Source organism: Rhinatrema bivittatum, chromosome 3 (genome assembly GCF_901001135.1).
Source record: "Rhinatrema bivittatum chromosome 3, aRhiBiv1.1, whole genome shotgun sequence".
Lineage (NCBI taxonomy): Eukaryota > Metazoa > Chordata > Amphibia > Gymnophiona > Rhinatrematidae > Rhinatrema > Rhinatrema bivittatum.
Window position 1 is genome coordinate 365,519,721 of NC_042617.1, and position 13,005 is coordinate 365,532,725.

The following is a 13,005-nucleotide window of genomic DNA, read 5'->3' on the forward strand; positions in this document are numbered from 1 at the left end:
TGTAGACTATTTTAAATTAAGTGTACACGCTTTGATGTAATCACAAATTTTAGTATATTAAATTACAATTTTGTTGAAAATCAAACAAAAAAAAATCCCTTCATTGGATCATCCAAAACTGTACAAGATAAAAATTTAATTTTGCTCTGTGTACCATGGCTACCAGAGAGCATGAGAGTTCATGTAAGCACTGATCCAATAAAGTTTGAAAGTGTGCATAAATTGGGGATTGTTAGAGAATAGTACTAAACCAGAGCTTTGCAAACCTGCCCTGATGACCCTACAGCTAGTTGCGGTGATGGCACAAGTACTTAACTACGCAGACAAGATGATCCTTTTTAAATTCTTAAAAATTGTGTGAAACAGTGGACTGCAATGGACTAAAAAGTTCATCTTTCAAGATTTGGCTAAAAGTTTGATGCATAGGAAAGAGTCCCTTTCTGCAAAAGAACTTCACATAAGAGGAATCAAATTTGCATCACTTTTTCCTGCAGAATTGATATTCATCTGTCATGAGTTGGGCAACAGTGCCTGTTCTGTCTTAGTTATAGATTGCTGATGGTCCATGAATACCTTTTGGCCCTTCTAATTTTTCTCTTTTGAAGATTGAGTTAATTTTTTATCTGAACAGGTTACTAGCCTGTAGCACAACCATCAGTTTGAAAAACCTGTGGTCCACTTTTTGTCTGACTCTTCTCAAGACTTGTTCGGAGTCTACACTCAACCAATATAGTTGTGAAATTATTAAAAATGTGTGTGTATTTTATTGATTTATCTTAAAAATAGAGCACAATGTGTTATTACTGCATGTGAGAGCAGCACCATGATTGAACCAATGGGAATAATACATGGCCAAATGCTTAATTCATCAAAATGCTTTATGGCATTAATGCACGCAATAACGCATTAATGCCATAACGCAAGCATTAAGAACAATAACACGGTGCAAATGAAAATTTTTTGGAGGGGTGGGATCAGAGAGGTGTTTGGGTGGAATTTAGTAAAATGAGGGGCAATATTGCACTGTGTGATAGCATATTGCATGCTATCTCACTGTTTTAATGCTGGAAATAACTACACCTTTTTTCCTGGCGTTAGGCTGTGCGATATGCCCGAAATGGCCATAACGCAATTTGTGATAAATTTTTTGAATTGCATTTTGGCCATTTCTGGGCTTGGGAGAGGAGTGGAGTGTAGAGAGAGAGCGAGCCTCTGGGGAGGGCCTCACAGTGTGCAACTATTTATATCTCTATAGGAGGGCCATCTAATAGGTCGAGGTGAGGTGTTGGTGGAGGTTTAGGGGATAGTTTTGCATGTAGAGTGAGATGTTTTAACAGCACAGTACACCTTGATGAAGATTTTACATCATTTAGAGTGAGGAAAGTCTCACAAAGATGAAATTTTGTACTATGTTATCTCACCCTAGCTTGATGGTACCCTGTTATAGAGTCCATCAAGCTAGGGTAAGAGAACATAGTAGAAATTTCAACTTTGTGAGACTTTCCTCACTCCAAATGATGTCAAATCTTCACCAAGGTGTGTACTGTGCTGTTCGTACATCTCGCTCTACATGCAAAATTACTTCACTACGAGGGCCTTCTAGATAGTCTCTCTCTCCTTCTCTCCTCTCCTTAGCGCGAGATGTGAAAAACAGGGATTAGTGCAGGGTGTGCTAAGTTTACTGCACCATGTGATACTACCGATGCAAAGCAGTAAGTTACTGCATGGTGCAGTAAGTCTAAAATTTCCCTAAACGCCCCTTTTTCTTAACATGGGTGTTATCAATGCTTTAACAGACTTTGAATCTAGGGGTTCGACTGTAATAAATGTATGTACTTGCGTGCTTATGTCTGCATCTCCAGAAGAAATTATTCAAGACATAAAACTGGAGATCTGCTGTAAAAATTAGTGAGAGAGCTTGTGAATCAGAGATGGAGAAGAAATTTTGTTGTCAAAACTAATCTTCGGCAACAGATAATGTTATTCATTAATATATACAATATAAAGTTTATTATGAGGGGGGAGGAGTTGGATAAAAAAAATATAAAGATTGCAGCTAGAACTTTTGAGCAATATGGCTGAATGCAGTGAAATGCTGTGACTTTTGGCAGAATGGCTTACTTCTTAAAATGCTGGAAAAGAGAAGCTACAATCTTCAAGCAAACTGGCACAATAAAGTGAGGATATGTTGATAAAGCAAAATAATGTAGTGCTTCATTTTTTTCCCATAAATATGGGAGCAAGTTTTTAAAAAATATAAAACAGATAAGGTACTGATGGAGTTAGTGATCAGTCCGTTGCAAGGATAAAAGGGGGGTAGGGTGGCAGAGGGACACCTACGTAAACAATCTTGAGCTCATTGGAGGAATAGCAAGATATAATAAAAGCAAGAAATGACGGGTGAATGAGATACATTACTGTAGAATGTTGCTCCATGCCTGCATTGGATCTGCAACTCTTTCTTCTTCACCAGATTGCAACTGTCTGTTAGCTAAGCGGTAGCATAAGCAGAAAAGAGTGACTTCCATTTCATCCTGCTACACCAGTCCTGTCCTTTGTCCCCTTACCAATAGATAGAAGCAAAGTACACCGTTTTCATCTATATCATTGCCACTACATACAGATTGTGCAACAGAGACAGCCTACATTCTTTTGCCTCCAGTATAAAGTAGGACTCGGTGGTGGTGCAGAGTGCCTGCCCTCATGGAGTGATTTGGGCAGTTTGGGTTGGCTAATTCTGCCTGTTTCTTGCATTTTTTTTGGGGCCAGGTGCCTGGTTTTTCCAGGTTAGCGAGCTCGATTGTGGAGGTTCCCAGTCCAGTGGGGACTTGGTAGAGCCAAGAGGGGGAGCAATGGCAGCATTAAATAGCATTTTTTGTCTCCTCCCCCCTCCTTCTGCTAAAGTTGCTTAAAAACATAAAAAAAAAAAAAGGAAGAGTGGCAATAGAGGAAAGCGTAGAAGGAAAATTTTGCCTGCTTTCTGTCTCCAATGGGAAGTGTGTGTGTGTGTGTGTGTTTTGTATTTATTTATTTTTTTACATGCAGGGGGTGATATAAACCAGATCCAATTCTCTGTGTTCCATGCTGTTTTTGATTTGCGGCCATCATTGCACTGCCTGCTGTCACTCTGTTTTTAATTCTTCTGGCTCGTCCTGCTCTTCATCTTATCGGGAGAAGTGAAGCCTTTTTGGAGATGTCCATTTTTGAATAGTCATTTTCTGCAGGCTGATTTGGAAGCTGAGCCTCATCAACTCTGAGAGCTTTCTTTTCTTTCTGCCCCGAGCTTGTGGTGGTTGGTTTGCCTGAATTGGACGTTTCCACAAGAATAGCTGCCATTTTGAATGCACTCATGATGCTATCTCTCTCTTCTCCTTTGCGATCAGGCCCTGAAGTTATATCCAGTGGAGTTCAGTCAACAGAGACTTTTCAGAGCTCCAGATTTCTTTTTTTTTTTTTTAATCTCTGGGGATTCCTTGGAATTCTTATATTTTTCAAAGGGCCCCCTAATGAAGGGTGCAGTCAGTTGTCAAGCTCAGGGCCCTCTCTCAGGCAGGTCAAGTTGGCTAAAGGCTTTGGATTTGTGACAGTGCCAAAAGGATAGCCTTGGTGGTTTCAGTTGGCTGCATGAGTCAGCCACATCACAGTTCTAAAAGGGAGAGGTCCCTTCGGAGTTAGGGGCGGGGACAGCTCATCTTTTTTCCTCAAGGATGAGATCTTCCTTACTAAATCAGTTGGTTTTATCTTCAGTATGTCTGTCGGAGGTGGTGGAAACTCCCATTTTTTTTTTAACTTTTTTGAAAAACCTCTTTTTCAAGAGGTTTGCAGGTTGTTGAGCATCGGTTTGCTCCACTAGATAGCGGAGTGTGTTTTTCTGTCTGAAGGAGCTTTCTGAGATTTGTATAGAGGTGCTATTGCTTCATTTGGCTGTGCCTGATGCCAGTGGACACCAAGCATCGTTTGTGGGTTCAGGTTTCCATTTCTAGTGGTTATATGGCTTACCTGATTTTATGCTGGGTGTCACTGCTCCCTTTTGACCCCAGCGTGGCTTAGCTGGAGTAGGGAGTCACTTTCCTTGCAGATGCCTTACTCGACTGTTCTGGAATTGTTCCTTAGGTCTGTAGTCTTGGCTGTGGCAGCAAGCAGACGTCTATGACTTTCCCACTGGGTGGCAACCGCTTCAGCCTACCTTTTAACTGTCTGCGTTTCCTTTTAAAGGGGAAGTTATTTGCTTAGGGTTTGGAGTGGTAAGTTTAGACCTTTATAAGGGCCACACTTGTTCAGGCTGTTCCTGAGAACACTACTGGGTTATTAGGTGCCCACTTTTCATATTCCAAAAAGTTTAAGCCAGGAAAGCAGTCAGCTTCTCAACTAGTCAGACAGGCAGCTGATCCTATTGTCTCAATATGGGGCATCCGGGCCCGCCCTTGTTTTTCTCTGCATGTAGTTTACTGCATTTTCTCCAGACGTGAATCCAAATATCTTTGGTTTCTGTCATCTTTATGGCCTCTCCTTGGGTCTCGCCTGACAGGAGATGGATGATCTAGGGCACTTTTGGGAGGTGCCTGCTGTTGCAAGCTGGGATTTTGGTGCTGTGCTATGCACAAGGTCCAGGTTGTTGCTGCTTTTCCAGTGTGGTCTAAAAGGAGGCTGGAGCTTGCAGGTCTATCCTCGACCTGAAGGGGGCAAATGCCATTCTCTGTATTTTTCTTTCCCCATTAAGTCTTTAGGTAATATTGCAGATGATGCTTCAGATCTAGTTCCCCTAGTCCCTGATTCTTTCAGAGGTGTGTTTTTACATACTATTGGGGGAAATTGATCATTTTTGTTTTGGAAGGCTTTATCAGATTTTGTTTTACATTTTTCTCTCAAATCACCTTTCTTTTCTGCATTCAAACCCCATATCTCATCCATTGAATATAATTCCATACCCCTCTCATTACAATCATTCTTGTACATAGGAGCTTTTACCATTTTATCTATATGTTCCGTTAGCTGTAACAGTAGGATTCTCCAATGCATCCCTTGCTTTTTTAGGGAGCAGTTTAAGAAATACATGCCAGTTTGTTCAGTCCTTTTATTATTGTCTTTCCCTTTCACTGAAATAGATCTGCCTGTCCTGCATAACACTAATCGTAAGATAAACCCATTATGAAATTTCTGGTGAATACACTTGAATAGAGTTCAGCAATAATCCCACACATCTGCATTTCCACAGTCACTGACTGGTATGTTGAAATGTTTACATGTCGAGTAAAGCTAAACTGTAAGATTCTTGGATCTTTGTTGCTGTGGTGAGGTTGGCGCAACCTAAAGAAAAGGCACTGAAGGTCCCCACCAATAGCTGGTGGACTTAAGCTAGAAAGAGATTGATCTGGAGCTTCATCTATACTGGCCTCTTTCCCCTTGAGTTGAGCTCTTGAGTTCCAGGGGCTGATAAGTCTTAGGCAAAAGTCTCTTACGAGATAGAGGGAGCGTAGGTCTGAGCCAGGCTAGGGTCAGTGGCAGGCGGCAAGCAAGAATGGTCAATGTCCAGGCTAAGGTCAAATCCAGAAGTCAGTCCGAGGGCAGGTGAAGGGAACACGAAGGACTGACAGGGCAAGGCAGGAAGAAAGGTCAGGGCTGGATAAGACAAGGCAGGCTGGGCTGGAGACAAGGCACAGGAGAAGCAGCAACTCATACTACACAGGAAGGTAGGCGACCTGTTGCTGAGGCAAAGGCAGGAGTTCTGAGAAGCACCTTATAGGGCTGCAGTCCTGACATCAGGGGGCAGGGTGCCTCGAAAGTTCCCACCATGGGCCCTTTACATGTGGCAGCGTCTGGCACGCATACTTAGAGGAGGAGTAAAGGAAGGGGAGGGATGGTGGCAGGATCCTACTGCAGAGCGAGTGTCTGGTGGTGCCTGTTTCGGGGGATGGAGAGCAGCTGGTCAGCGGTGTTGGATGAGTGCTGCGGCTTGCAGGTAGGCCCTGTGAGCTGCAAAATGTAACACAAACTAGCTAATCAGGTAGTCTGATGTTGGTTTTATTCTTCTTGTTGATCCCTTGTAGGCAAGTAATACAAACTGCCAGTTTACCAAGTCTTAACTGGGGTGTAAGTGCTTAACTTGTTCATGAAAGGGATAGATATTTGGAAATAGCTGATACTAAAATTTCAGAAACCAGTCCTCCACAGTCTGATCACCAGCTGGAAGACGCTGAGCGATTTAAAATGGAGTACTACTACTGGGGGAATTCTGCGCACAAAAACGTAAAATTCTGCATACTTTATATTGGTCAAAATAACACAATTTACATGACAGGCTTTAATTACATTTTAAATTAATACAGAAACGTTATTATTTAAGATGCAGACTTTTTAATATTTTGAGTAGAATTTCCCTAGAAATTCACTGTAAGAGTGTCCCACTCGCTCTCCCTACTCTCCTGGCCACTTTGCCCTCTCAGGCCCCAACTCTTCCACCTGCCAGTATGTCTCCCCTCCACCTCTAGGCTCAACCCCTTCCACTCTATTGCCAGTCCCAGAGTTTAACCCTATTCTCAGTACTGCCCCTCACACAGGCTCCCTCTGTCCCTCTCTCTCACACACATGCTCCCTCTCTCTAATACCCATACACACACCCTCATACAGGCTCCCTCACTCTCTCGCACACATACATCCCCTCATACAGGGTCCCCCCTCTCTTGCATACACACCCACACAAGCTCCCTTTCTCTCTCACATATACATCCTCACACAGGCTACCTATATCTCTCTCTCACACACCCCTTCACACAGGCTCTGTCTCACACATACACAAGCTAGCATCCTCACTATACACGATCCCTTTTTCATAAACACGAGCTCCCAATCTCTCTCTCACTCCGTTCGCGGCACACGGGGGCCTTCCATCTTCGCTGCGAACGTGCCCCGGGGCCTTCATCTTCGCTGTGAAATGGCAATTCTTCACAGGGGGGGAATTCTGCGCTCTGCAGTAGTGCAGAATCCCCCCCAGGACTGTTTAATGTAGCTGCCAGATATGTTGAAAGAGTTCAAAAGACTCATTTTTGTTTGATGTTTTTACAAAGACCAAAGTTACTACTGTCTAGTTACAATTTGTAAGGCCACATATTTGGAAATGAATTTTGTTGGGTACATGCAATTTTTAGTGATACTGCATGGGTGAAAGTTCCCTTCCCCCATAATTCAAATCTTTTTCCTGAAAGGTGTAGTATTTTCTGTTGCTTCTGTTCTAGTTGGTAGTGAAAAGTCCTTCAGCTTTCTGTATAGCATTGTACAATTGTAATTATGTATCTATAGTAAGAAATACAGTAAGAAATCAGAGTGCTCAAAGTTTAACAAGACTTTGATTTCAGATTTCTTGTCAATAAGGTTTGTCTTTTTTTTTTTTTGTCTTTTTATTTTTTATTCTTCTGCAGCGTGAACCACATGAATCATTTCCCCAAGGACAGAGCTGTGCTGTCTGTGGTAAAGTCAAATGTAAAAGACACAGGCAAGTTACAAATAAAACCTTTATAAACTTGGCAGTAACTGATCCAGACAGAAACTTTGGTCTTTGCCATGACTGAAAACGCTGCATTAGTTAGATTCTGGACAGGAAACCAAATTTGTGTGGATCAGGTGTCTGAATATATTAACAGCATTTTTGTGATATCCTGTTACAAACAAAGCATATCAAAACTTTTATGCTGCTGTTTTGCAGATCTACATTATTGCTTGAAAACTATCAGCCATGGTTGGGTCTGAATGTTTCTTCCAAGGTCGATGCCTCTCTCTCTGAGGTAACTAATTTATTATGCATACATTTCCTTGCAGCTGTGTTCAATCTCTATAGTTTCATGCAGCATTACTGTGAACCTCTCCAAAATACCAGAGCGTGAGGGGTACTTTTTTTAAATGAGTTAAGGGTGAGGGAAGTAGGGGATGCATTTGCAAGAGTGCGCATGACTCAAGACAGATATTTACAGTATCATTTGGATGAGTCTTTGTGAATCACATGTAATGTTCTGAAAGCATGGATGATGGTGTCACTTTTGCTAGTAATCAGGAGAGAAGCTTTGTCTGAAATACAGTGACTAGAAGTGTCCCATATGCACTTACCAATAGGGTTGCCAACTGGCTTCAGATTTTCAGGACAAGTTGATCCAGTCCTAGTTTTACCCCATTGCATGCTGGGACTTATTCTTAATTTTCTATTGCATTCCCTAAGAAAATCAAGATTATAAGTACCTGCATGCAGGGGAGTAAAACCAGGACTGGATCAACCTGTCCTGAAAATCTGGAGCCAGTTGGCAACCCTACTTACCAAATAGATGTGCTTTTTGGGATCATCAGGGAGGGCCTTGAAATCTTGTGCTTGAATTATTGTGCTAACACAGCATCCTGATCCGTATAAATGGACTGAGAGGCCTTGTCATCATCCTGGATGAAAATTATTATACTCTGAAAAATTATTGCGATCAATGGGATAAATTGTAATACAGATATAATCTTCCTTTATTATCCATATATATAAAAATGAGATGCATGGATTGATATGTCATGGAAAATTTAAAATTAATATCCAACAAATTGATCCACGATACAAAATGAGGCTTGCCATATAAAGAAGATATCATCAGTGTAGTACAGAGTGGTAGTTACAACCATAAACATCTTGGGGGGGGCAGACTGGATGGAGTTTAGGTCTTTATCTGCTGACATTTCTATGTTACTATCTGCTCCACTATATAATATCTTGAAACAAAGCAGTATGATACAAGTAAAACTCCTCAAAACACCGACACACACATTCACTGGAGGCTTGTGAATAAAATGAGAAGCTTAGGAGTGAGTGCCAAGGTGGTGGCCTGGATTGCAAACTGGTTGATGGACAGATGGTAAATGGAACTTACTCTGAAGAGAGCGGTGTTAAGCGGAGTGCCGCAAGGATCGGTGTTGGGACCAGTCCTGTTCAATATCTTTGTAAGCGACATTGTGGACGGGATGGAAGGTAAAGTTTGTCTTTTTGCGGATGATACTAAGATCTGCAACAGAGTGGACATGCTGGAAGGAGTGGAGAGAATGAGACTAGATTTAAGGAAGCTGGAAGAGTAGTCGACGATATTGCAGCTGAGATTCAATGCCAAGAAGTGCAGAGTCATGCATATGGGGAGTGGAAATCTGAAAGAACTGTATTTGATGGGGGATGAAGGGCTGATGTGCATGGACCAGGAGAGAGACCTTGGGGTGATAGTGTCTAATGATCTAAAGTCGGCGAAACAAAGTGACAAGACAATAGTTAAAACCTGAAGAATGTTGGGCTGCATAGAAAGGAATATCTAATAAGAGAAGGAAAGTGATAGTCCCCTTGTACAGGGCCTTGGTGAGGCCTCACCTGGAGTACTGTGTTCAGTTCTGGAGACCATATCTCCAAAGGGACAGAGACAGGATGGAGATAGTCCAGAGAAGGGCGACCAAAAAGGTGGTTGGTCTTCATAAAAAGACTTATGAGGAGAGATTGACGAATCTAAATATGTATACCTTGGAGAAGAGAAGAAGCAGGGATGATATGATACAGACTTTCAGATACTTGAAAGGTTTTAATGATCCATGGTCAACATCAAACCTTTTCCGTTGGGAAAAAAATCAGTAGAACCTAGGGGTCACGATTTGAAACTCCAGGGAGGAAGACTCAGAACCAATGTCAGGAAGTATTTCTTATTGGAGAGGGTGGTAGATGCCTGGAGGAAGTGGTGAAGACTAAAACTGTGAAGGATTTCAAAGGGGCATGGGATAAACACTGTGGATCCATAAAGGCTAGAGGATGGGAATGAAGAGAAGAGCCATGGGGGGGGGGGGGGGGGTGGCTTGCTGGAACAGAGGCTACTACCTGGTGAATACTACCCTTACTCAATAGTCGCATAGTTAATGCAACTCCAATTTTGCTCTCTGCTTCAACGGCAAGGGGAAATGTGGAATGGAGGATTTGCATTCAGACAACAACCAACAAGGACTGAACTTCACAATCTGGGTAAACAAATAAGCATGGGGGTAGCTTGCTTATTACGGAGGTTACTACCCTAAACCATTTAAGCCTGTTACATCACTTTGAATGTATATACAGCATTGCTCTCTGCTTCAACGGCAGGGATAAATGTGGAAAAGAGGATTTACATTAAGACAACATCCAAAAAGACATGTAATTTGATGTGGCGGTTACTACCCTTAACCATTAAGTCTTATGGTCATCTTTGATGCAACTCCAACATTACTCTCTGCATCAATGGCAGGGGATGGCAGGAAATTTGAATCAAACAGTTACCAGCAAGGGCCTGAACTTGGTGGTTGGTGAAACAGATAAGTTTGGGAGATTAAATGTGGGAGCTTGCTGGGCAGACTGGATGGGCCGATTGATCTCTTTCTGCTGTCATTTCTATACGTTTCTATATAGATTGGCTATGTCTGGTGCCATAGTGGCACCTGTAGCCGTGCCATGAATTAGTATAAAATATTGGCCATCAAGCCAGAAATAATTCTTGCATAATGCCAATTCATCCAATGCAAGAATAAAATCGGTTGGAACCTGGCAAGAGTGAGATCTATTCTCGGGTGATTTCCAGAGCTGTGGCCAAATCTGCTGCTTGTGGAATATTGGTATAAAGAGCTTCAAGGTCCAGTGTAATAAGAAACATTGCATCTGTAAGCGTTAACACATTTAGAAAGTGGCTCTAAAAGAGAGCCACAACCTGAAATTATAGGATATCCAGGCGGAGAATCACATGATTTATGTACCTTGGGAATCATATATAAAATAGGTAATTTATTTATTTAAAAAATGTATAGACTGCACTCCAATACTAGGTGGGTTATCCCAAACTAAATATTGTATGCCTCTTTCCTCTTGAGAAAACTTTGTTCAACTATAAACAAGAAATTTCTGTTTTAATGAGTAAACTCAGCTGTGGGGTTACCAGGTAACTGCTTACAATGTGGTGAATTATTGAGCTGTTTATGTGTTTCCATAAGATATTGTCAAATTTGTATAACCACGGAGCCGCTTTTTTCTGCAGGTTTAATCACTAAGGGGTACATTTACTAAGCCACGATAAGGCTATAACACACACAAACAGCGTTTATCATGCATATCATGGCAATATTGTGCAATATTCATAATCTTGTGCAATATTTTGTTTAAAAATCTGCACTTATTGAAATTAGCTGCTTTGCATATATTTGCATGCATACACTTTTCTAGTGCTTGCAAAGCAGCAAGTGCATATGTAATCCTATGCTAATAAAATATGGCTTGCCAAAATAAAAGGGAAGCCATGTTATTTTGATGAAAATTGAGGTGTAGATGTTTTCCTGTGGGAGCATTGGGATGCTAGTTAGTCCTGGGGGAATTCTGTACTACTGCAGAGCACAGAATTTGTGCAGAATTCCCCCCTGTACAGAATTGCCATTTTCTGCACAGAAAATGGCAGAGGAGACTCTGGCATGCCGCGAAGGGAGTGCGCGAAGATGAAGGCCCCGGCGTGCCATTCAAGGCAAAGATGAAGGCCCCCGTGAAAGTGAATGTGTGTGTGGAGAGGGGAGGGTGAGAGAGAGAGCAGGGGAGGGGAGGGTCAGAGAGAGCAGGAGGGTGTATGAGAGAGCGGGGGTGGGGGATGCTTGAGTGTGGGTGCCAGAGAGGGAGCCTATATAATGAGATTGTGAAGGAGTGTGTATATGTGTGTGAGATTGGGAGCGCGTGTGTATGAAAAAGGGATCGTGTATATGTGAGTGTGCTAGCCTATGTGAAGGGATTGTGTATGTGTGAGACAGAGCCTGTGTAAAGGGGTGCATGAGAGAGAGACATAGGTAGCCTGTGTGAGGATGTATGTGAGAGAGAAAGGAAGCTTGTGTGGGTGTGCATGCAGGACGGAAGGACCCTGTATGAAGGGATATGTGTGTGCAAGAGAGTGAGGGAGCCTGAATGAGGGGGTGTGTATGTGTACTAGGGAGAGGGAGCATGTGTGTGAGAGAGGGCGGGACAGAGGGAGCCTGTGTGAGGGGCAGTACTGAGAACGGAGTCAAACTCTGGGAGTGGTGATAGAGTGGAAGGGGTTGAGCCTAGAGGTGGAGGAGAGAGATACTGGCAGGTGGAGGAGTTGGGGCCTGAGAGGGAAAAGTGGCCAGGAGAGTAGGGAGAGCGAATAGAAGGGACACTTGCAGTGAATTTCTAGGGAAATTCTGCTCAAAATATTTAAAATTCTGCATCTCTAAGTAAAAACTTTTTTCTGTATTAATTTTAAATATAATTACTTAAAGACTGTCATGTAAATTGTGTTATTTTGACCAATATAAAGTTTGCGGAATTTTAAGTTTTTGTGCGCAGAATTCCCCTAGGAGTAGCTAGTGTATGTCCCAATGCTCCTGTGGCAACATTTAAATGACCACACAGCTCAAAGAACACCCCCAAAGTGAAAAAGTCCCCCCCAGGGGTCTTGGAAGTTTCCTTCTGTCTCTAGAGGCAGCCTAGCAGATCAAAAAGTTAAAAAAAAAAATTAAAATTAAAATTAAAAAAAAATTGGTGATGCTACAGCCCTTCCCAACTTCCTCCCCTTTCTAAAATCACTGGACATCAGAGATGTCTTCTCAAGGTATGGAGGGGGTTCTGGGAATTGGGGGAGCCCTTCGGCTACCAGGGACTTATTTTATTTAAAGGGGGGGGGGGGGGTCTGGGGATGGGGAGGCTACTGGACATCAGGGTCGTGAGCTATGGAAGAGGCATCCAGACGAGTTTTAAGTCCTTGGTGGAGAAGGGAGGGAGGGGTTTGAATTAGTGAAGGTGAAACTTTTGGAAAGGGGGGAGGCAGGACATCACTACTTGTTTTGGTTTTTTTTAAACTTTTTTAAGCTTTTCGGCCTGCTGGACCATCTCTGGAGGTGGCACGAGGATTTTTTTCACTTTGTGAGGTGGAAACATTTTCAGGCTGTGTGGCCCTTTAACATGACGGCAGCCCTGGGCGAAATGGGCTGCCATCA

The 13,005-nt window shown here is 42.5% G+C and overlaps 1 protein-coding gene across 4 annotated transcripts in view; it reads left to right on the plus strand.

Annotated features, from left to right (window-relative positions):
- SNX14 (sorting nexin 14) overlaps nucleotides 1-13,005 on the plus strand; it is a 271,117-nt gene that overhangs the window by 31,797 nt on the left and 226,315 nt on the right. For all 4 annotated transcript variants that reach the window (XM_029595485.1, XM_029595488.1, XM_029595486.1 and 1 more), the window contains exons 3-4: nucleotides 7,416-7,489; nucleotides 7,700-7,778. In XM_029595485.1, the coding sequence (XP_029451345.1) occupies nucleotides 7,416-7,489; nucleotides 7,700-7,778 (153 nt within the window). The remainder of the gene's footprint in view (nucleotides 1-7,415; nucleotides 7,490-7,699; nucleotides 7,779-13,005) is intronic.